This window comes from Castor canadensis, chromosome 17 (genome assembly GCF_047511655.1).
Source record: "Castor canadensis chromosome 17, mCasCan1.hap1v2, whole genome shotgun sequence".
In the NCBI taxonomy this organism is placed as follows: domain Eukaryota; kingdom Metazoa; phylum Chordata; class Mammalia; order Rodentia; family Castoridae; genus Castor; species Castor canadensis.
This window is the reverse complement of record NC_133402.1, coordinates 17,146,979-17,169,537: the sequence shown is the minus strand read 5'-3', so window position 1 is coordinate 17,169,537 and position 22,559 is coordinate 17,146,979. Positions and strand designations below refer to the sequence as shown.

The following is a 22,559-nucleotide window of genomic DNA, read 5'->3' as shown; positions in this document are numbered from 1 at the left end:
TTCCAAATAACTAGAGCAAAAAAAAAAAAAAAATCTGGGGGCACAGCTTAAGCGGTACAGAGCCTGCGTAGCAAGTGTGAAGCCCTCAAGCTCAAACCCCGATACTCCCCCCAGCCCCCCAAAAAAGATAAGATACTAGAATCGCTTTCGATGAACACCATTGTAGCTAAATATTTCCATGTCCACATCCTTAATTCCCTGGGAATATTCTGTAATAGCGATTTCTGGTTCTAAAGATCTGCTTATTTATCATTTATTTCTAATTAAATGAGACTTTATTTTGGGAGTGGAGGCAGTACTGGCATTTGAACCCAGGGCTTTGCGCTAGCTAGGAAGGTGCTCACAGACCTGGGGCATTACTCCCTCTTCCCCCAACCAACAGTTTGCTCGCCTTTTGCGGTGCTATGGATCAAAGCAATGGCCTCAGGCATGCTAGCTGAGCGCTCTGTGCTCGGTTCGTTTCAGTTCGTTTGCTTTATAGAAAAGTTTTGAGAAATGGAGTAACCACTGACGTCTACAAGCACCGTGCTTTGTTAAATCAGGGCTCTGCCGAGTAGGACGCTGGGCGGTAAAATAAAAACTACATTTCCCAGGGGGCAGCGCGGCACGTCGCGGAGGGAGGACCACGCATGCGTAGAGGGATCAGTCGCGATCGCTGGAGCTCATAAAAGGGGGGAAAAAAAAAAAAAAAAGCTTGTGTGGTTCTCGACGTGCCGCGAATCTTCGAATGCAAGTGCGTTACCATCCTCAGACTCTGAGAAAGCGTTCGAGGGACGCGCCTACTCCCACCATCGCAGTTTCCAGCGCGACGGGCTTGTTTCGCCTGAGACTCGACTCGGTAAAAAGGGTCAGGCCGCAGCCTGAGACCTCCGTGGGAGAGCGGGCGCGAAGGGCGCGGGGGTTCCCGGCCTCGCGGAGACTGCTGCGCGGACAGCGCGTGCGCCGGGCCGGGGGCGGGGAGAGGCGGGGAGAGGCGGGGCGGGGGGCGGGGCCCGGCGCCGGTCTTCTGGTCTCTGCCAGAGACCTTTGGGATGCTCAGCTTGGTGGGAGACCTGGAGTCAGGGCGGGCCCTGAACACCAGCACTTTGTACCACGTTCACAAAGTGCCCATCTATTTTTTCTTTTTTGGAGACAAAATCTCCCTGTGTAGCCTCAAATTCTCGATCCATTTGCCTCAGTCTCCTGAATGCTGGGATTACAGATATGTACAACCCTCCCCGGCTTACATGTGCCCATTTTAAGAACAGCATCATTCACATTCAGCTTCCTCCAGTTACCTGCTCATCCGTATGCAGCCAAGAGCTTAGCACCTTTCTCCATCCTGTTTCTTTCAATCTACTGCCACTGAAATAGTTCTCTGCCAGAGCCACCAATGACCTCGGGGTTACCAAGTTAAGTGATAAAATAGTTTTCAGTCCTGTAGCAGGATTTGATGCCGTTGATCGCTGCCCCTTCCTGAAACACTTTTTTTTTTTTTTGGTACTGGGGCTTTAGCTCAGGGCCTTCATCTTGAGCTTGATTTTTGTGAAAGGTTTTTCGAGATAGGGTCTTTTGGAACTATTTGCCTGGACTGGCTTCAAACCGGGACCCTCCTGATCTCTGCCTCCTGAGTAGCTAGGATTACAGGCGTGAGCTACCAGCGCCAGGCTTGAAACACCTTCTTGACCATCCCCTTCCTTTGCCTTGGTTCTCTCTGGCCTCTCCTCCAATGATTCTTGGTCCTTTTCTTTACCTTTAATGGTCGACCTAACCCTATATCTCTTTGTCGCTATTTGCTTCTTAGGCCTTCTCCCTTTTGACTTCATATTTAAATACCATCCTTTGTGCTGCTGTCAAATTTCTTTTTTCAGCTTAATATTCTACCTTGAACTCTAGTTTCTTATATTTAGAGATTGACATCTCTCAGATGTCTAATTGGCATTTCAAATGTGGCCAAAAATTAAATTTGAGTTTTGCCCTCACACACTGTCACCTTCCATAGTCTTCCCATTCTTCCAGCTTCTCAGATCAAATGCTATATTCATGGTGTCCCCGCCCCCATCCTTCTCCATCAGTCTGTTGACACATCTCTATCCTTGAGACAGCATTTTCTTTGGGAGTGTCTGCTGGTGAGTGTTCTCTTTGGCACTTGGTGGGTCCTTTGTGTCTGAAAATTTGTTTTCAGTTCTTTTGACATTCTCTGTCATTATGTATTCAGGTTCATTCATTTATCTATTTTGTTCTCTGTGTCCTTTAGTACTTCTTTCACCTAAGACAGATTATATGGCACTGCAATTGTGTGCTGCTTAATGACAGGAGTGCTTTCTGAGAAATGCATTATCAAGTGATTCTGTAGTGCAGACATTACTGAGTGTACTTAGACAACCCTAGACTGGGTAGCATGCCACACACAGGCTATGTGGTATAGCCATATGGTTTATAGCCTGCTAATCCTATTCTGCAACACTGCACAGCATCGTAATGGGCTAAATATTGTAGGTAATTGTCACAACTTGATAAGTATTTGTGTATCTAGATATAGTGAAGGTATAATAAAAACACTAGGTGACAGGAAATTTTCAGCTCCATTATATCTTTTTGCCCCTAACCACTAGGCCACCATTAGAATCATATGGGAGCACCATCATATGTTTGATTTGTTGTTGACTGAAATGTCATTAAGTGGGACATGATTGTTTGTTCAGTGTCAGTGTTCCTTCCTGGACTGTGTCTTAAGAGCAAGGCCTGCACAGGATAGATGCTTAGTAGATATTATTGAAGGTGTTAATTTATAAAGGCGGGAAGTAAGCCAGGCACTGTGGCTCACACCTATAATCCTAGCTTCTTGGAAGACTGAGATGGGGAGGATCATAGTTAGAGGCCAGCCTGGGCAGATAGTTCCCAAGACCCCATCTCCAAAACAACCAGAGCAAAATAGACTGCAGGTTTGGCTCAAGTGGTAGAGCACCTGCTTTGCAAGTGTAAAGCCCTGAGTTCAAATCCCAGTCCCACAAAAAAAGAAAAAGGGAAGTAAACAGTCTCACAGTATGTTGGTAATAACCACTTTTTTTTCAGGGGACAGAAAGAAGTTGTCTAATAGCCCAGCTTCATAATTGTTGCAAGGTTTCTCAGTTGAAAGACTGTTTGAAGAGGTATCCAGGAATTTTTTTTTTTTTTTGGGTGGGACTTGGGTTTGAGCTCAAGTCTTCATACTTGCAAATCAGAAGCTCCACCACTTAGCCACACCTCCAGTCCATCTTGCTCTGGTTATTTTGGAGGTAGGGTCTCATGAACTGTTTGCTCAGGCTAGTCTGGAACCATAAGCCTCCTGAGCCTCTCAAGTAGCTAGGATTGCAGGCATGAACACTGTCACCCAGCTTTTTTCTTTTCTTTTTTTTTTTGTGGCAGTACTGGGATTTGAATTCAGGCCTCGAGCTTGCCAGGCATGCTTTCTACCACTGAGCCATGCCTCCAGCTCCAGGATTCAGTTCTGCTCAGAAATCTGTTTGAAGGACTTGGTAGGTGCCAGGCATTCTACTAGAACAGAACAATGAATAAAGCTGCATCCCTGTCTTCTGAGTGCTTCTGGTCTGCTTGGGCAGACAAGCATGTGAAACAGTCTGTCAGTGGATATGTGATAAGTGCCAGAATGGAAATTTACTCAGGTGGCTGAGGCAAGAGGACCACAGGTTGAGGCCTGGACTACCTAGCAACTTCCAGGCTAGTCTCAACACACAGTGAGTGTGTCTTTAAAAGAGGAAAAGGAAAGAAGAAGGAGAAGAAGAAGAATAGTTTGTATACAGCGTTTGGAAATTTCCAGATATTTCCAGATATGCCCTTCATACTGGGGCAGATGGGCAGGGCCAGGACAGTCATTTCTGCCCATAGCAGCTTTGTCCTTTTCTCCAGTGTGCTATACATGTTCTCTTTTGTGCCGTAGTATGAAAAAGTTGACAAGTACCATTGTAGAAGTGTTCGTTTTGACAGCTGCCATTTCATTTAGATGCTGAAAGATGAGTAAATTAGAGTGACCCAGAGGCGGAAAAGAGAAGGACCAGAAGGTGCCTCAGGCAGGCAGACCAGAACCCTGAGAGCCTGTGCTTGCTTGGAACGAAGGGCCTGGAATCACTCGGTGTGTGTTTTGTGGGCTAGGGTAAGAAGGAGGGGGCTGTTGGAGAGGTGTTGTTAAGCATCTGAAGCAGTGCCTTGAAGGTGTTTTGTAAGCCATAGTGTCCATCTTGTCAGTGCCTGGCTGGATTATGAGGTTCTCTGGTCTCGGTGGCCAGGTTCATTAGTGTCCATTGTTTTAGTGACCAACTTTCTGGAGCTCGAAGTGGGAACATGTGGTAAGTGAAAGGACTTTTTTTCTCATTTCTAAATTTGTATGTACAAAGATTCTTTAAAACAAAAGTTTTAAGTTGAATCTCATTTACTTAAACTTGATGAATGATTTGTATTGGAAAATACCCAATTTACAACACTTTAGGAATTGTGGTCCCTGCCTCCACTAAGTAAGAAGGTAACTGGGTAAACATTGAGCAATGGGAGTTGGATGTTTATGATACCGAGCTGTTTGAGCTTTCATACTTAGTTTGTAGAGTCAGACAAATCTGAACTTGAATCCCACTTTTGCCACTTATCACTTGCAGACCTTGGTAAAATTATTTTTTTCTCCATGACTCAGTTTTCTACAAGTATTAAATGAATGGATTATTAAGAGGGTTAAATAAAATAATCCACTTAAAAGCAGTTAACACAAGGTAGGTACTCAGTAAGGAATAGTTGTCGTCATGATATTTGTTTTCCTGTGTTAAGTCAAGGTTTTCCAGGGGAACAGAACCAGCAGGACATACAGATACATAAAAAGAGATTTGTTATGATGGGCTGGGTCACAGAATTAGAGAGGCTAAGAAGTCTTGTGAACTGCCGCCTGGAAACTGAAGACCCAGGCAAACTGGAGTGATTCCAGGCCAGACCCAAAGGCCTAGAAACCAACAGATTGGATAATTCCTACTTTTGGAAACCCTCTCGCTGACATACTCAGAATCGTTACCAGCTTCAGTTCAGTCAGGTTGACACATAACATTAGCTGTCATGTTTTCCTGTCTCTTTCTTTTTTTGGTGCTGGGGTAGAACCCAGGGCCTTGCACATATTAAACTGTGCTCAGCCACTGAGCTGTACCCTCAGTCCCTCTTATCAGTTGCCATAGCGATCGCTACCATTTTAGTAGTGATACTTTCAGTGTAATCCTAATAACCTAATGGTTGACTGACCTTTACAAGAGAAAGTGCTTCTGCCTCCATGATGTCCTTTCCCAGCGAATACTCTGAACTGGAACAAAATTTGGAATTCAGAGGAAGACCATGAATTTCGAACTTGTAGCCTTGCAACCCCAGCTCAACTGCCTGTTCTTCCTGAGTTAGCCAGTATCATTTACCTGGATTTACAGCAGGGGAGAACATTGCTTTCCTTGGCTGACCCATGCCTTCCCAGGGTCTTCCCTGAAACTTTCCCCTCTGTCTGCATCTTGACCTTCTTTCTTGTAATTCACTGGGGCTCTTTCTGGCTCCCTTTTTTTTCTGACTCAACAGGTAAATCTCTAGTCTCATCAATCCTAAGACTTTTTCTTTATTTGTAATGGGTACTTGCTATGTAGCCCAGGTTGGCCCCAAACTCCTGCCTCAGCCTTCTGAGTGCCAGGTTACTTGGCATGCCCCCCACCATACGTGGCTAGTTCCTAAGACTTTAGTAACAGCTTGTATGTCAGTTGTTCTCAAATTTATCTACTTGCAGTCTCTGATCTAAACTCCGCATCTATTATTTCCTGTTGTTCCAGATAATCCAACTAGACTCTTTTTAAAAAGACCATGTTCTTTTGTATGTGAAAATGCAAATCGTGTTGCACATGTGGGAAGAAACAGATCCATGTTGCAAGCAACCAGAGGAAAAAGAAATTGAAAATTAAAAGTATGTGCTTCCAAAAACACAACTCAGTAATAAAGACAAATTTCCCGACTCAGTAATGGTCAAAGGGCATTTCTCCAAAGAATATCCTTAAATGCCCCTAAGCACACAAAAAGATGTTCATTCTAGCATTGGCCGGCAGGAGCATGCAAATTCAAACCTGCCATGAGGGCTGAAGACATAGCTCAGTGGTGGAGCGCTTGCCTGGCATGTGCACAGCCCTGCAGTCAGTCCCCCGTACTGCAAAAAAACAAAATCCAAACCCTCAGAAATACCACTTCAGATGCACGATGATGGCTTAAGAAAAGAAAGATGGTAGCATGTGTTGGTGAAGCTACAGAGATAATGGAGCACTCACACATTGCTGGTGGGGATTTAAAATGGCTCACCCACTTGGGAAACAGTCTGGCAGTTCCTCTGGATATTAGCTGAAGAGTTACCGTATGATCCAATAATTCCACTCCTAGATATACACCTACAAGATTAAACCAGATGTCCGCACAAAAACGTGTACGAACTAGAGCAGTGATGCATGCCTGTAACCCCAGCTCTTTGAGAGGCGAGGAGGTGGAAGACTTCTTGTCCAGGAGTTCAGGAGTGGCTTGACAGCATAATGAGACCCCGTCTATAAAAACAAACGAAGAAAATTGTGCCTGAGTGTTCATAGCAGCGTTAGTCACAGGAATCAAAAAAAGGGACACAATCCAAATGTCTATTAGTTGATGAATTGATATACAAAGTGTGGTGTATCAAAATAATGGAATATTATTTGGCAGTACAAAGAAAGGAAGTACAATACAGGTAAATCTAAAGAGGCAGGAAGTAGGTTAGTGTATACCAAGGGCCAAGGTGGATGTACAACTTGGTGGTATTTAGTATATTAAGAGTTGTGCAACCATTGCCACAATCAACTTTAGAATGTTTTCATCACCTTCAAAAAAAAGTTCCATACCCGTTAACAGTTACTTCCCTTTCTTCCCCAGCCCTTCCCTTCTAGGCCTTCTATGGACTTGCCTATTCTGGATATTTCTAATAAAGGGAAATGTACAGCTGTATGTAGTGGTGCACATCTGTAATCCCAACATGCCGGAGGCTGAGGCATTAAGATCAAGAGTTTGAAGCCAGCCTCTGCTACATAGTAATGACCTCTCAAAAAATAAAATAAGCCATGCAGTTTGTAGTCTTTTGTGACTGGCTTGTCTCCTTTAGTGTAACATTTTCAAGGTTCATCCATGTCAGCACTTTATTACTGTTTACGATTGAGTTTCATTCCATTGTGTGGATTGTGCCGCACGTTATCCATTCAGTTTGTCCATGTCCTTGCCAACACTTGTTCTTAAGTCTTTTTTTGAGTATAACCATCCTAGTGTGTATGAAATGGTATCTCCGTATGATTTTTTGTTTGTTTGCGGTGCTGGAGACTGAGCCAGGGTCTCTCATAGGCTAAGGAAGCATTCTGCCACTGAGCCCCATCCCTAGCCCGTTGTAATTTTTTATTTTGAGAAAGGGTCTCGTTAAGTTGTCCAGGCAGGCCTTAAACTCACAGACCTCCTGCCTCAGCCTCCTGAGGAGCTGGAATTAAAGTCCTGTGCACTGCACAGGGCTCTCCTTATGATTTCGATTTGCATTCCCTGGTGATAAAGAAATGGAACTTCTTTTCATGTGCTTGTTGATCATCTGTATTGCTATAGGTTGAGTCTTGCATGTTACCCAAAGGCCCATGTGTTAAAGGCTTGGTTGCCAGCCTGTGGCACTATTGGAAGGTGGAGGAACCTGTATGAGGTAGAGGCTAATGGGAGAAAGTTAAGTCATCAGAAGTGTGCCCTTGAGAAGGGATAGTGGGACCCCAGCTCCTTCATCTCTGTATCTACTTTGCCATCCAGTGAGCAGACCTCCTCTGGCACACACAGCCCTGCCATGATGTACTGTGCCACCACAGGCCCACAGGGCTAAGTGACCATGGATGGCAACCTCTGAAACTATGATCCAAAACAAACCTTTCCTCCTTGCAAGTTATCTGAGGTAGTTTTCACACAGATAGAAAGCTGACTAGTACATGAATATCTTTCTGGGACTTTCTATTGAGATCATTTTGGTATATGGCCTTAGGTAGAGGTCCAAACTCATTCTTCTACTTGTGGATATCCAGTTGTCCTGGTACCATTTGTTGAAGAGATTGTTCTTTCCCTTGAGTTGTCTTTGTACCTTGGTGGAAATTAATTAGCTGTGGACATAAGGCTTTATTTCTGGCCTCTGGATTCTGTTCCATTGGTCTGGCTGTCTTTCCATAGTGGTGTTGTGCTATCTTGATTACCTGTAGTTTTGTAGTAGGTTTTGTAATGGCGAGATACAAGACCTCCAAACTTGTTTTTTCATTTTTAAGATTATTTTGGGTCCCTTCAATTTGCATATGAATTTTAGGATGAGTTTGGATCAATTTCTCTGAAGAAGCCAGCTGGGATTTTTATTAATTGTATTGAATCTGCAGATCGATTAGGGGATTGCCATCTTGACAGTATTCTTTCTTCTAACCCATGAATAAGAGATCCATATATTTAGGCCTTCTTAATTTCTTCTTTTTCTCTCGCCGCCCCCCCACCCCGCCCCCCGAGCCCAGGGCCTTGTGCATGTTAGGCAAGTGCTCTGCCACTGAGGTGCATCCCCAGCCCTAGGTCTTAATTTCTTTCAGTAATGTTTTGCCTGTCAGTCTTGCTCTTCGTTCTAACCTTGTTACTGGCTCCTAGTTGTATGGTGGGTTCCATAGCTTTCCTCTGCACAAGCTTGTGGCATCTACAAGTTTTACTTCCTCCTTTCCAATCTGGATGCCTTTTAGTTCATCTGATTGCCTACTTGACCTGGCTAGAGCTTCCAGAACACTTGAATACATGGACAAGAGCACATCCTAACCAGGCGTTAGTGGCTATTGAAATTCCACCACGACAAGGCTGTCCAAAGTCACATTGGTAGTGTGTTGCAATACCAAAAAAGACACCATACAGTTTAAGAAAACATCTTATGCAACCTTACTCAGATTTTTCCTTTCAATGAGTGAGTTACAGGGGCATTAAGTGTTTTATAGACAAGAAAAAACCTAGAAGGCACTTCTTCCTCATCTTCCCCTCCTCCTCTCCCTGCTTCATCTTGCCGGCTCTCCTGTGCATTGGGTTTTCCTTGCGCCTGGTAGGCATCACACCACAGTGCTCCTCTGCTCACAAGGCCGCTGGTCTGCAGCACGTGGTCCACATCCCTTCCAGCTCTTTTCCACGTCACCAGTGGACTGGGTGGAATATTCTCCTTTGACTTTAGGGAATAGAACAAGAAGAGAGCCAAGAGGCCTCTGGGTGCACTGGGCCTTGAATTTCTTTTCTTGTCTCCACTGTAGGAGAGATTCAGGTTTTCATTTCTCTTCCACAATAGGCCTATCCACCTTTGCTGTATCTTCAAATTTTCCTTTCTCCCCATCAGTTGTGATCTTTACTAATCTGAGCACTTCTTGGGAAAACTCTGACCAGCTGACTGAAGCTTCTTAAAAAAAAAAAATTTTTTTTTTTTTTTTTGGTGGTACTGTATGGGATTGAACTCACGGCCTTGCACTGGCTAGGCAGAGCTCTACCCCTGGAGCCATGTCCCCAGCCCTGGGTACTGCTTCTTGTGCTCCTCCTGACAACTTTGCACAAAGGATGCGTATGATGATATTTTGTCTCTGGTCTCAACTTCTTAGGATCTTTTTTGCCTGTGCTCAGTTGCTTTTCCTCAGCAGGGCACAGAGTCACCCATTAATGCCCCACCCCCACCCCATATCCTTTCTCTGGTGCTAAGGATTGAACCCAGGGCCTTTCTTTTTTTTTTTTTTTTTTTCCATAAAGCAAATTTTAATGTTTCAATACTTAAAAATACACAGTGGCTTAATGAAACATCAGTATGACTGCATAGAATTCAGCTCCAGAGAATTATGCACTTAGAGCTGTCTTTCCTAGGCTCTGGTTTACAAGGGTACTGGCTTAGAGACCAGCTTAGAATCATTTGCTCCTACCTAGAACATAGACCAGGAAACTGATGATTCCGAGGGCCCAGGGCCTTTCGAAAGCTAGGCAAGCCTGCTACCACTGAGCTACGTCCATAGCCATTTATTTGTTTGTTTGTTCATTTACTGTCAGTAAATGAACTTTGAACTTGGGGCCTTGCTCTACCACTTCAGCTATGCCCTACCTCTTTTGCTTTAGGTTATTTTGTCAGATACAGTCTTGTGTTTTTTTTGCCTGGGACAGACAGCCTTGGACCAAGATCCTTTTACCTGTGCCTCCCAAATATCTGGGATGACAGATGCATACCACTGTGCCCATCCTGTTTTTTAACTTTTTACTCTGATACACAGCTAGCCTCAAACTTGCTATTCTCTTGCCTCAGCCACTAGAGTAGCTGGATTACTGGTATGCATACATAACCCCAGCTCCTGAGCAAACCTTTTAAGAAGTAGGGTATCGTGTAAAATCCCAGAACCTAAAGCTTTCTCTTTTACCCAGTGTACCTTTATTTTTAGGCATGTGTCCATTTTCACCTACATATAACTTTCTTTGTACCCTTTGTTGTATTGTCTTTTTCTAATTACCTTTTTTATGCAAAAGCATTTTATTTTCATCAGAACACATTTTCTTACCTTGAGCAAGGCATTTTTTTAGTAGTTAGTTTTGTTTCCTTTGTAGTAAGAAAGTGTAATAGTACTGGAAATTGTCTCCCTATAAAGTCTTATTTGAAGCCAGGTGTGGTGGTGCACCTCTATAATCCCAGCTATTCCAGATGCTGAGGCAGGAGGATCACAAGTTTGAGGTCTGCCTGGGCAACTTAGTGAGCCCTTATCTCAAAATTCAAAAGAAGCCTAGGGATATAGCTCAGTTGTAGAGCATTGCCTAACATGCGTGAGGCCCTGGGTTTTATCCCCAGTTGTAGGGGGCAAAAAAAATGGGGGTGGGGCAAAGTCTTACTTGAAAACTCCCATACTATAGCAGGGGTAATTCTAGTTTTACAGATGGAAAAATGGAGACCAGAATGCCTAGCTGGGGCTAAGCCCTCCTGCCTCTGGATAGCACTTGAATACTTGTGACTTGCTTGAGTATAGTGAACACAGACCTATCATTGAGCAGGGTAGGCTTCCAGGACAAATTGCTATTATTTTAGTTCTTAGGGGTACCATAACAAATGATCACAAACTGAGTGACTTAAAACAAGAGAAATTGATTCTAACAGTTTTGGAGGCCAGGGTTCCAAAACCAAGGTGTCAACTTGGTTTCACAGTCAAGTGTTTGTTTCACCATGGGGCTCCAAAGGAACGTGTGTTCCAGGCCCTTCCTGCCTGGTTGGGTGGTTGCCAGTAGTTTTGGGATTCCTCAGCTTGTAGCTAGCTAACGCCAGTCTCTGCCTCTGTGTCATGTGCTTGTCTTCCCTTTGTGTATATGTCTGTCCCTGGTCTCTTTTTCCCCTTCTTGTAAGGACTCCAGTCACTCTGCACTAAGGGTCCACCCTACTCCAGTATGAGATCCTAATTACATCTGCAGAGATGCTAGGGTCAGATTCACAGGTACCAGGATCTAAACATATCCTCTGAAGGGATACAGCTCAACCCACAATAGCCACTAACAGAGTTCTCTTCTGGTCTCCCTGCCCTACCAGGTGCCCCTTGTCTACCATGGCCCTGGTTTCTGCTGATTCCCGGATTGCAGAACTTCTCACCGAGCTCCATCAGCTGATCAAGCAAACCCAGGTAAAAGCCCGGCCTTTCACTCCTGGAGAGGAGTGTGGGCTGTTACACTGAGCTGGAGGGGCTGGGAAAGGGTTGTGTTCAGACAGATGGACAGGCAGAAGTCAAGCTGATGTAACGAAGGCGAGAGGAGGGAAGTTTAGGTATAACTACCATTCCTGTTGGCTTTTCCATCATGTACAGGATTTCTGGATTCTTTTTGCTTAACAGCTGTATTGGGAGAGAATTCACATACCATACAATGCGCCTGTTTAAAATGTTCAATTCAGTGATTTTTAGTGTATTCATGGAGTTGTGCAGCCATCACCATGATCAACTTCAGAACACTTTTATCACCTGACGAAAATGTCCCTTACCTGTTCTCAGCCACTCCCCTTTTCCCTTTATCCCCTTACTCCATGTAAACAGACACTGGGGTGTGTGTGTGTGTGTGTGTGTGTTGTATGTGTGTTTCTAATTTTTTAAAAATTATCTTCATATCTTTTTTGAGACAGGGTCTCACTCTATAACCCAGGCTGGTATTGAACTCACAATCCTACCTCAGCCCCCAAGTGTTGAGATCACAATGTATATCATCTTGCCCAGCTACAAAGAACTCTTTTTTTATTTTAATTTTGAATTAGCATACATTAATAATACAAGGAGATTTAATTCTAATAATTCCATACATGCATACAGTGTACCTTGAACAAGTTCTCCCTCTCCACTTGTTCCTGTTCCACTCCTCCCTTTTGCAAACAGTTTTGGTGGGTTTCATTATGCTGTCTTCATATGTGTGTATGAGGCGTACTTTGATCCTCTTTACCCCTCAATATCCTTTCCTTTCACCCTCCCCATTCCTCCCCTCCCCTTCTGCTGACCCTCGAAGACAGTTCACTGTATACATTTATGTCCCACTGTCATCACCATCATTATCACTGCAGGTCTAGGTTCCACCAGTGGACAAGAACGGGGTATTTGGCCTATTGAGCTTGGCTCATCTCACTTAGCAAGATGATCTCCAGTTCTGCCCATTTTTCTGCAAATGACATAATTTCATTTTCCTTTTGACTGAGTAATTGTCCATATTCTCTTTATTCATTCATCAATTGTTAGGTATCTTGGTTGTTTCCACAGTTTGGCCATTATGAAGAAAGTTTCAATAAACATAGTGTGCATGTATCTCTCTTTTTTTTTTTTTGTCTTTTCTTTTTTGGTGCTGGGATTGAACCCAGGTCCTCGCGCATGCTAGGCAAGCGCTGTACCACCAAGCTACATCCCAGTCCCAGGTATCTCTCTTGTATATTGATTTACACTCCTTTTGATATATGCCTCAGAATGGTATAGTGGAATTATAAGGTAAATCTATTTTTAGTTTTTTGAGGAACCGCCGTACTGATTTCCATAGTAGAGAATGGCTAGATGGAGCACAGATGACTTGTAGGGAGGTGGAACTATTTTGTGCGATACTATAATGGTGGAAACACGAATCTGTGAAAATCCAGAGAGGGAGCTTTCGTGTATCCTCTGGGCTTTCACTGATAACAGGGCATCAGTATTGGTTCATCGGCTGTAAAAGTGCAGCACACTAATTCAAGAGGTGAGTAATGAGGAAGCTGCACAGAGGGGAGCAGATATATGGGACTTTCTGTAGATCCAATCTGCTAAAAATAGTTTATTAATGAAATAAAATTTAAAGGATTAATGATGCTGGCACGTCATTAGTGTTCCATTCAGCCACCAACAGTTAGTTCAGTTTGCTATCATCCCACGTAACCAGACCACTAAGGTCTACAGGCTTCCATGTGACCTTGTCAGTTTCCCAAAGCATGGTGGTCTTGGTAGGCATCTGGTGTAACTGCGCCAAGGGGCACCGTTACTCTCTTGCTGTGGCCTCTCTCAAGGTCATAATACTGGAATTCTCCAGTTCATTCTTCATCTTGGCTTCAGTTCATCCTCTCCATTTGTTAGTGATTTTTTTACTAGATGTTTCCCTCCAAAAGGAACAGTAGATTTGGCTACTCTGCTGGTGTAGATTTCTGGCAGCAGTACCAATCTAGCAAGTCCTGCCAGACCTTCAGATAGCATCAGGTTTCCGGGTTCAGAGCAATCAGAGCAATGGCCCCTCTCCATAGAAACCATGTGGCCTACTTTGCCACATGGTATTACAGGCACAGCCTATCCCTCCCTCAGGCCCTAAACAATTCTCCTCAAAAGAGGCATGGATCAAGTGGTACAAGACCCTGTGTTCAAACCCCAGTACTGCCCAAAACAAAAAACAGACAAACAAGAAAAAATATATACTTTTGGGTTGACAGAGTGGCTCAAGTGGTAGAGTGCAAGTGGAAGGCCTGAGTCCAACCCCTAGTTCAGCCAAAAAAAAAAAATTCTTCCAGAAGGGTGAAAAGGCATGGCTTCACTTTCTTGTCTAGGGGTCATCCCTGCTTCCAGCACCTGCAGTTGCAGGACTGCTGTGTGGGGAAGAGCTTACAGCTTCTTTCCCAAGTTAATTGATCACAGGTGTACATGGGAACTCTGGCATCTCTGTTCTGTTAGTACATGTGCCAGTGCCACACCTCTTGATTACTATAGCTTAGTAGTAGGTTTTGAGATTGGGAAATGCAAGTCTTTCAAACTTTTCCCCCCACAGTTGGGCTAATACGAGTGCCTTAAATTTTCACGTTATTTTAGGATGAGCTTGCCAATTTCTGCAAAGACACCAGCTTGAATTTTGGTGGGGAGTCTCTTGACTGTAGAACTATTTGCTTCTGTGACAGACTGAAGATACAACATGGTTTAAGTTTATTGAATTTTCTAATGCTTTTGCATTAGTCAGGGAAAAACATTTGTATTGAAGTTGTCCTGAATTTGGGTATATGGGTTTGAGTCTTTGGCCTGGGGTGCCACAGCAGGGTGAAGGGCCTGCCTCATGTCGTTTGACCTCACCCTCACAGGAGGAGCGTTCTCGGAGTGAGCACAACTTGGTGAACATCCAGAAGACCCACGAGCGGATGCAGACAGAGAACAAAAGTGAGTAGCTGGGCTCAGGAGAGAAAGAGGGAAGATGTGAGCCACATCTGGGAGTGTGGCCGTGACTATTTTCAAAGGAGATTTGCACGTATCTGCATATTCCAAAGTGAACTATACCTCATGCCAGAGGGACAGGGATCTCAGGCTGAGTGACCTAAAGTGACAGAAGACTAACGACAGACTACAAGCACATAAGAACCTTAGAATCCCTCCATCGGGAGTGGAAAGGCAGTGAAATGAGGCAGTGTCCAGGAAAGCTTGCCCTCAGTGCATGGGCATCCGCCCAGCCAGGGTTTCCTGGGCCCTGCACCTGCCCGACGCCACCCCCTGTGCTGCTTCTTTCCTGTACTGAGTAGCTTTGGGAATTGTCTGCTTCTCTTTTTTCTGACAAACATTGTCTGCTTGTGCTGTGACATGGACAGCTTAGAAAGTGCTCTCCTAGTATGATAGTGGCATCTGTACCATATGGCAATGTGGCTGTATTGAATGGGGCCAGGGGGTAGGGTGGAGGATCATCTCTGGGAGCACTTCTGACTCCCAAGGCTGATTCTGGTGTCACAGGGCGGTGCTGTGTGGCTGCTGTTTCCCTTTGCCCATGTCTCCTGTGTTTACAGTTTCTCCTTACTACCGGACCAAGCTGCGTGGCCTCTACACAACTGCCAAGGCTGATGCTGAGGCCGAGTGCAAGTGAGTAGTGTGCACAGGCCTGCCAGTGCTCCCCTTCCCCACCTGAGCCCACAGCCTCACCTGTTTCTCCTGTACTGGAGAAGGCAGGGCCCATTGCCCAGCCTCTCCCATGGCTCCATCTTCCCTAGAGCCTCCTTTTCTTCCCCATTAGCCTGCTGCTTTACAGATGGCAGAAAAGCGCTTCCATTTACTACTCACATGACTTGGGGGCAGTCACTTTAGCCTCCTCATTAAAATAGGGCAGTAAGGCACCCTGTCTTGTGATCCCCTCCCAGCTCTGGGAGCTCTACTCTTTGTTACTTTTCTATCTCAATAAACTCTTCTGCTTTACACACACACACACACACACACACACACACACACACACCCTCAAAAAACAAACAAATAAAGCCAGGTGCCAGTGGCTCACACCTGTAATCCTAGCTACTCAGGAGGCAGAGATCAGGAGTTTCGAGGTTCGAAGCCAGCACAGACAAAATAGTTCAAGAGACCCTATCTTGAAAAAATGCATCATAAAATAGGGTTGGTGGAGTGGCTCAAGTGGCAGGAGTGCCTGCCTAGCAAGCCTGAGGCCCTGAGTTCAAACCCCACTGCCACCAAAAACACTTTAAGTGTAGTCCTCTTCTAATAAACTTTACTGTGACTTTTAAAAATATTAAATAAGTAAATAAATAGGGGCGGGAGCTCTGCAAGACTGTGAACATACACTGGGGCCATGCACGGCAGGGGTCAGATGCCCATGTTCACAGTCCTCTGACCATCCCCCAGGTAAGAAATACTTAGACTGTGACCCAGTAATGGTAATAATGACCACTGTTTAGCCCTGCTGTGCCCCTGGTACCACTCAAGGTCCTCATTATATTCACCTCTTTAATCCTCACAGTACTTTTTTGCAGTAGTTTGTAGTATTGCCTCGTTTTATAGACAGGGAAAACGAGGCACAGAGGGGTTAAAAACTCTGCCAAAAGCTGCACAGCTAGTAAGTGGGAAAGCTCCATTTTAAGCCCAAAGACCTTTTTTTTTTCTGGCAGAGCTAGGGTTTGAATTACCCTTATGCTTGCTTTGCTCACACTACACTACTTGAGCCGTGCTCCAACCTTTTCTGCTTTGGTTAGTTTTTGGATAGGGTCTCCTGATTTCTGAAGGCTGGCTTCCAATTGAGATCCTTCTACCTTTACCTCCCTCATATCTGAGATTACAAGCAATGCACCACCATGCCTAGCTTTTTGTTGAGATGGAGTCTTATAAACTTTTTGCCTTGACTGGCCTCAAACTACAATTCTCCCAATCTGTGCCTCTTGAGTAGCAGGGATTACAGGCATGCACCACCATGCCCAGCCCCAAAGTCCTCATTCTTTAATAGCTTGCTAAGTGCTATAATGGTGCCTTTCCAACAGCACACACATTTATTTTATTTATTTTTCAATGTGGGTTGTACCCAAGAAATTAATTTCATGCCTTGCACTTCCAGGAGTCTCAGTTGTGGGTTCAGCCATCAGCACACTAAACATTGTTGATGTTGGTGCACTTGCCCTCCTCCTGTGGCTCTCCCAGGCTATGTCTTGAGTTTGGGGCCCTTGGTGTTCTTTGTCCACTCTCTGCCATTCTGCAGGACTTGACTGGTGCTCACCTAAGTCTTACATCGGGCCATCTCCATAAGTGACATGAGCATGAGAAGGACCCTCCTTCAGGAACACAGTCCAAAGAGGAGAGACACTCTTAAAAAAAATAGTTGCAGGACAGTGTAGTTGGTAGGCAGTAGAAATGACAGGTCTGAGAAGAACTCAGGGAGCAGGAGGGACTTGAACTGAGCCATAGGCTGGGAATTGGTAGGTAGGGGAGGCGGGAAGCCCACACAGGAGGGACAGAGTGGGCAAAGATCCTGGAGGAGGGACTGCAGGGCATATGCATTTGAGAATGAGGACCAACCTGCATGGCTGGAGAAGGAGAGGGCATGACATTAGGGTTTCCTGTCCCATAAGCTTCATCCTGGAGGCCATGGGGGGAGGGGGCAATGAAGACTTAACGGAGCAATGCACAAGAATAAAGAATAGTCTGTGTGGTTCAAGCCAGTTCAGAGACCAGGACTGAGATGGTGATGGGGGTGAGTGAGACAGTGGTGGTGGGGTGGAAAGAAAAAAAATGGGTTAAAGAGTAGTTTCTAAGAGCAAATTAGGGAGCTAGGTGGCAAAAAGGAAGTTGAAGATTCCAAGGTTTCCAACTTGGACAAAGGGGTCTGGTGAGACTCCTTGTGCCAGATTGGGGCACAAGACTCTCACATGTGAGTGGTGAGACATGCCTATAATCCCAGTTGAGGAAGTTGAGGTGAGAAGATGATAAATTCAAGACCAGCCTGGCTATGAGGCAAGACCCTGTCTCAAAAAAAAAAAAAAAAAAATCCAAGAAACCATTCTTACATTTACTGTATCAACACTGACTCAGCCAATACCAGGCTGAAAAAAGGTGGGCAGGAGAGATGAAGCTGCAGCTCTGCCATTGCAGAGCACTCACCATCTAGCCTCTAGGTGGGGAGAACTTGTCACTGAAGGTCACTGTGCTGACCTGGGTAGCATGACCACACCAGTGTTTCCTAAAAACAGACATCAACTCAAAACAGAAGTGTGAACTAGACAGAAAGAACAATTTTTTTTTTTTGGAGGTACTGGGGTTTGAACTCAGGGCCTCATGCTTTCTAGGCAGGCATTCTACCACTTGAGCCACTCCGTCAGCAGAAGTGTGAACTAGAGACCTTACTCACATTTCATCTTGTCTGCCAGTGTGCTTCCTAGCAAAGGACCAGGTCATGTTCTAATGCATTCTGCCATCGCATGTAGTGCCCACTGCATGGAGAGTTCCCGTTTGGCCTTTTGGGATTTGACCTCTTAAAGCTTAGAGGTCAGTAGTTTTGTGGCATGCCCCTCCACATGTGCCTGACATTTCCTCACTGCTGGTTTCCGGTTTTACACTTCATGTAGTAGCAGACATTCGTGGAGCTGTCCTTGTGTTCCACTCCAGGCTCGGGATTGTTTGTCCCACTGGTAGGTGGTATCTTCAGATTTCCCCATGTGGGTTATTGGTGTTTTTAATTGTGTTATCATAAGGGTCTTGTTAAGAGACTTGGTGACTGTAACATCTCGTCTCACCTCAAATCCATTAGTTTGAGCATCTGTTTATCACTCTGCTGAAAGAATTGGGATTTGGTTTCTTTTTATAAAGGTCCCCCAAGAGATTCTAGTGTCCAGCTAGAGGTGAGAACCATTCCTTTGATGTTACACAGAGTGCAACTTTGGACATGTGACATGAAAACTATGTCCTCCAGATAGGCCCAGAAGCCATAATCAGCTCTTTAGAGTTCCTTCTGGCCTCCTTGTCTGCTTTCTGGGCTGCCTGATGGCCTGTGTTTCAGTGTTCCCAAGCCTGCAGTGGCTCTGGCTGAACTGTTCCTGTCCCAGCCATATTGAGCCCCACACATAGTCTTCAAGGCCGTTCTTCACTCTCCCTGCTCTGGTGTGGCCACTCCCTTCCCCATGTCCTGGCCTTCATGAGCTCCACATGAGTCACGTGCTCTGCACACCCGCAGGTCGTATTCTGCAGCGAACTGCCGTGCTGTGCTGTGTTCATACATGTCTCCTTCCTGGTGGACGAAGGCCTTGAATTAAGCTTTGTTGGAGGAGTGGCCCGGTGTTTGCTGTGGGAGTGGGCAATAAAATAAACCAAGGTTGAGTCTGCTGCTGATTGCCATTAGAACATGCTCTGCAGAAACTCTGCAGGACAGAGGAGAATAAAAAGGCCTACATCCAGAAGCTTGCAAAGAGAGCTGATGCTCAGTTGCCTGGCTATCTGCCTTCTGGAACCCCTCCTGGGAAGCAGGTCCACACAGGGGTCTGGCATTGCTGTCTCTGTGCACCAGGCTACTGAGCCAGGCCAGTCTCCCCTGGTCCCTGGGGCGCTCCTCTTCTCTGTCCCACCTAGGCGGACCCTGACTTTTCACTTCTATACCCTTCATCTCAAAAGAGGCTCAGAGCTGTGGCACATTTCCGCAGGATGGGGCAAAACAGCATGCTCTCCATGCTCCTGTTTGCTCAAAGGGTGCCACCCTGCCATGTCCTGCTACCTTGCCTTTTATGCTTTGAAGATGAAAAAGTGGGACTTTTCATCTCACTCGCAGCTCAGTGGTAAAGCTCTTGACTAGCTTGAACAGCCTAGATGCCATAGGAGGCCTCTGGATGCGATCAAGAGACTCAGTGAACGTGAGATGTATGAGTTGGCTGCTGGTGTCATACAGCATATTATTTTATAGTATGTTTTTTGTCTTTTTTGAGTCAAGGCTTCACTGTATAACCCAGGCTGACCTCAAACTCACAATCTGCCTGCTTTAGCCTCAGTGCTGGGATTATAGGCATGAACCACCATGCCCAGCTCTATAGGAACTTTAAAAAAAAATAAATAGGAGTACACACTAATGATCAAATGTATATGCAAAAAGACAATTTAAAAAAAAGCTGGCGAAGTGGCTCATGTGCTAGCAAGCATGAGGCCCTGAGTTCCAGCCCCAGTACTACAAAAAAAAAAATCAAAAGTGTACTATAGAAAATACCTATGCCAGTAGCAAGTGTGATGCGCTGTACATTGTTGTACGTGCTCCACTTTTAGGTGACTGCTAACACAGCAGGTTTCTTGCACTAGCATTGCCAGAAGCATGTGATGTGTTACACTAGGACATGAAAATGGCAGTGGTGCCTCTGGACAAAGGGATTTCCAGCTTCGCTGTAATTGTATGGGGTCACTGTCACCTATGTGGCCTGTCACTGACTGAGACTTCCTTCTGTAGCACTGGCTGTACTTAGGGCCACTCGTTTGCAGCATAGTGTTGGTCTGCAGAACCCAGTCTGCCGTAAGCAGAAAAAAGAAGCCTTGGCCCAGTGCTCAGCCTCTTCTCTCTTCCCTACCCTCAGCATCCTCCGTAAAGCCCTGGACAAGATTGCTGAGATCAAGTCTCTGCTGGAAGAGAGGCGGATTGGTGAGTGGAAGAGGAGGCACATGGGTGTTTCCTGACCACCCAGGCAAGGGGCCTGAAATGCAGCAGTCAGGCCTCCCGCAGGCAGGCAGGCCAGGGAGCCAACTTCTCCCTGTAGACAGAGGTGATTCTGCCCCACCCCTCACCCTCTGCTGCAAGCCAGTCTTCTGACTCCCACCGCCCACCTTGCTGGTGGGTTTGGGTGGACACCTAGCTTACTTCCGGAGCCCTCCAGATGCTGTTACCTTGGCGTTCCTGCCTAGCTCTTGCCACAAGGGGGCGCTTGCCCCTGAGGGAGCATCATAGCTGCTGCTACTTTGGTCTGATGGTTGTGAGGGGTGTGTTTTTAGCCATGCATGCAGAGGTCAAGGCTTCATATTGGATAGTTTTGTTTCTCAACTTCTGGTTGAATTGTAAACATCAGTAGAAAAATAGACAGAAGTGCCCTGGCTCCAAGAGATTTACACTGACCCAGTACACTTCAATATGCAACACTGAACTCAGGAAATGGACTGTGACCAGCACCTTGAAAACTCCCCTTTGTACCTTTCTAGTTCTTCCCAGCAAGGGTGATCCCTGTCCTGATGTCATACCCATCACCCAGGAAGTTTAGCTTGTTTCTCTCCAACCTTGGCTGTCTGCTGGAAGAGACTGCATGCCTCTGAACCCTGGTGCTACGAAGGGGGGGTGGGGCCAGGGCGGGTGCCACACAGGAGCCTCTCGCTTATTTCTCACAGCGGCCAAGATTGCAGGGCTGTACAATGATTCAGAGCCACCTCGGAAGACCATGCGCAGAGGGGTGCTGATGACACTGCTGCAGCAGTCAGCCATGACCTTGCCTCTATGGATTGGGAAGCCCGGTGACAAGTGAGGGCAGGAGCTGGCCAGGGAGGGTTGTTGTCCATGGGCCAGACTGACACTACTTCCTCTCACAGGCCCCCGCCCCTCTGTGGGGCCATTCCAGCTTCAGGGGACTATGTAGCCAAACCTGGAGACAAGGTGGCTGCTCGGGTGAAGGCCGTGGATGGTGATGAACAGTGGATCCTGGCTGAGGTGGTCAGTTACAGCCATGCCACCAACAAGTGAGTGGCCCCCAGCTGTGCATCCTCACCACACTGGCTTCCACTTTTCCCATCTGTAGCTGAGAAGAAAAGCTTCCCCCTAAGGGTGCCAGGCAGCAGGGTGGCATGGGGAACACTGGCTCTTTCAGCCATTTTGCCTGCTATCCTTTCCTCCCCATGCTCCCTGCCATGAATGTACACCTTGCTGCATCTGTGACTTCCTTTTGTCACCCACAGGTATGAAGTGGATGACATTGATGAAGAAGGCAAAGAGTGAGTGTCCAGGCCGGGTGGGGGTTGGGCAGGAAAGTGCAGGGACGAGCCTCCCTCGGCCATGAACTGCATCATCTCCGCCAGGAGACACACTCTGAGCCGCCGGCGCATCATCCCGCTGCCCCAGTGGAAGGCCAACCCTGAGACAGACCCAGAGGCCTTGTTCCAGAAGGAACAGCTGGTGCTGGCGCTGTATCCCCAGACCACCTGCTTCTACCGGGCCCTGATTCACACCCCCCCCCAGCGGGTAAGCAGCCTCTGCAGCAAGTTCCTTCATGACACCACCCTCAAAGGGCGTTCTCGTCCTCAGGAGCCCTCTTGCAGGCCTGGGTTGTCCTTGACACAGGCTTCCCAGGGCACCAGCCCCACTGTAGTTCTGCACATGGGGGTGGGAAGGGAGAGCATCTAGACTCCTTGATTCACAGAGTGGAGCTGTGGGCAGGAGGGCAGGGAGGAGGCTTCTCTGGCCTGGAAGCCTCTGACCAGCCCCTCCTGTATGCGTCCTGCCAGCCCCAGGACGACTACTCAGTCCTGTTTGAAGACACTTCCTACGCAGATGGCTACTCCCCTCCCCTCAATGTGGCCCAGAGGTACGTGGTGGCTTGTAAAGAGCCCAAGAAAAAGTGAAGCTGGCTGCAGACTCCAGTCTGCCACTGCTGTCCTGTGGGAGAGGCAACAAAGGATTGTCTGTGATCAAATAAATATTCCTCCCTCTCACCAGGTGTCCTGGGCCTCACTTCTCCATACCTCTTTCCCCTCCCCAATCAGGATGTGTGGGGACTGGAGGCTGTACTGGAGAGAGCCCCATCTGGC

At 46.3% G+C, this 22,559-nt stretch overlaps 1 protein-coding gene across 1 annotated transcript; it reads left to right on the top strand.

Moving 5' to 3' along the window:
• The first annotated feature begins 653 nt into the window (after nt 1–653).
• Sgf29 (SAGA complex associated factor 29) lies at nt 654–22,463 on the top strand. Its single transcript, XM_020158006.2, has 10 exons — nt 654–838; nt 11,612–11,702; nt 14,633–14,708; nt 15,323–15,395; nt 20,351–20,415; nt 21,150–21,279; nt 21,348–21,494; nt 21,711–21,746; nt 21,831–21,993; nt 22,257–22,463. Exons 2-10 carry the CDS (start codon nt 11,628–11,630, stop codon nt 22,371–22,373), a joined length of 882 nt encoding a protein of 293 aa, XP_020013595.1. The 5' UTR covers nt 654–838; nt 11,612–11,627; the 3' UTR covers nt 22,374–22,463.
• The last annotated feature ends 96 nt before the right edge of the window (nt 22,464–22,559 follow it).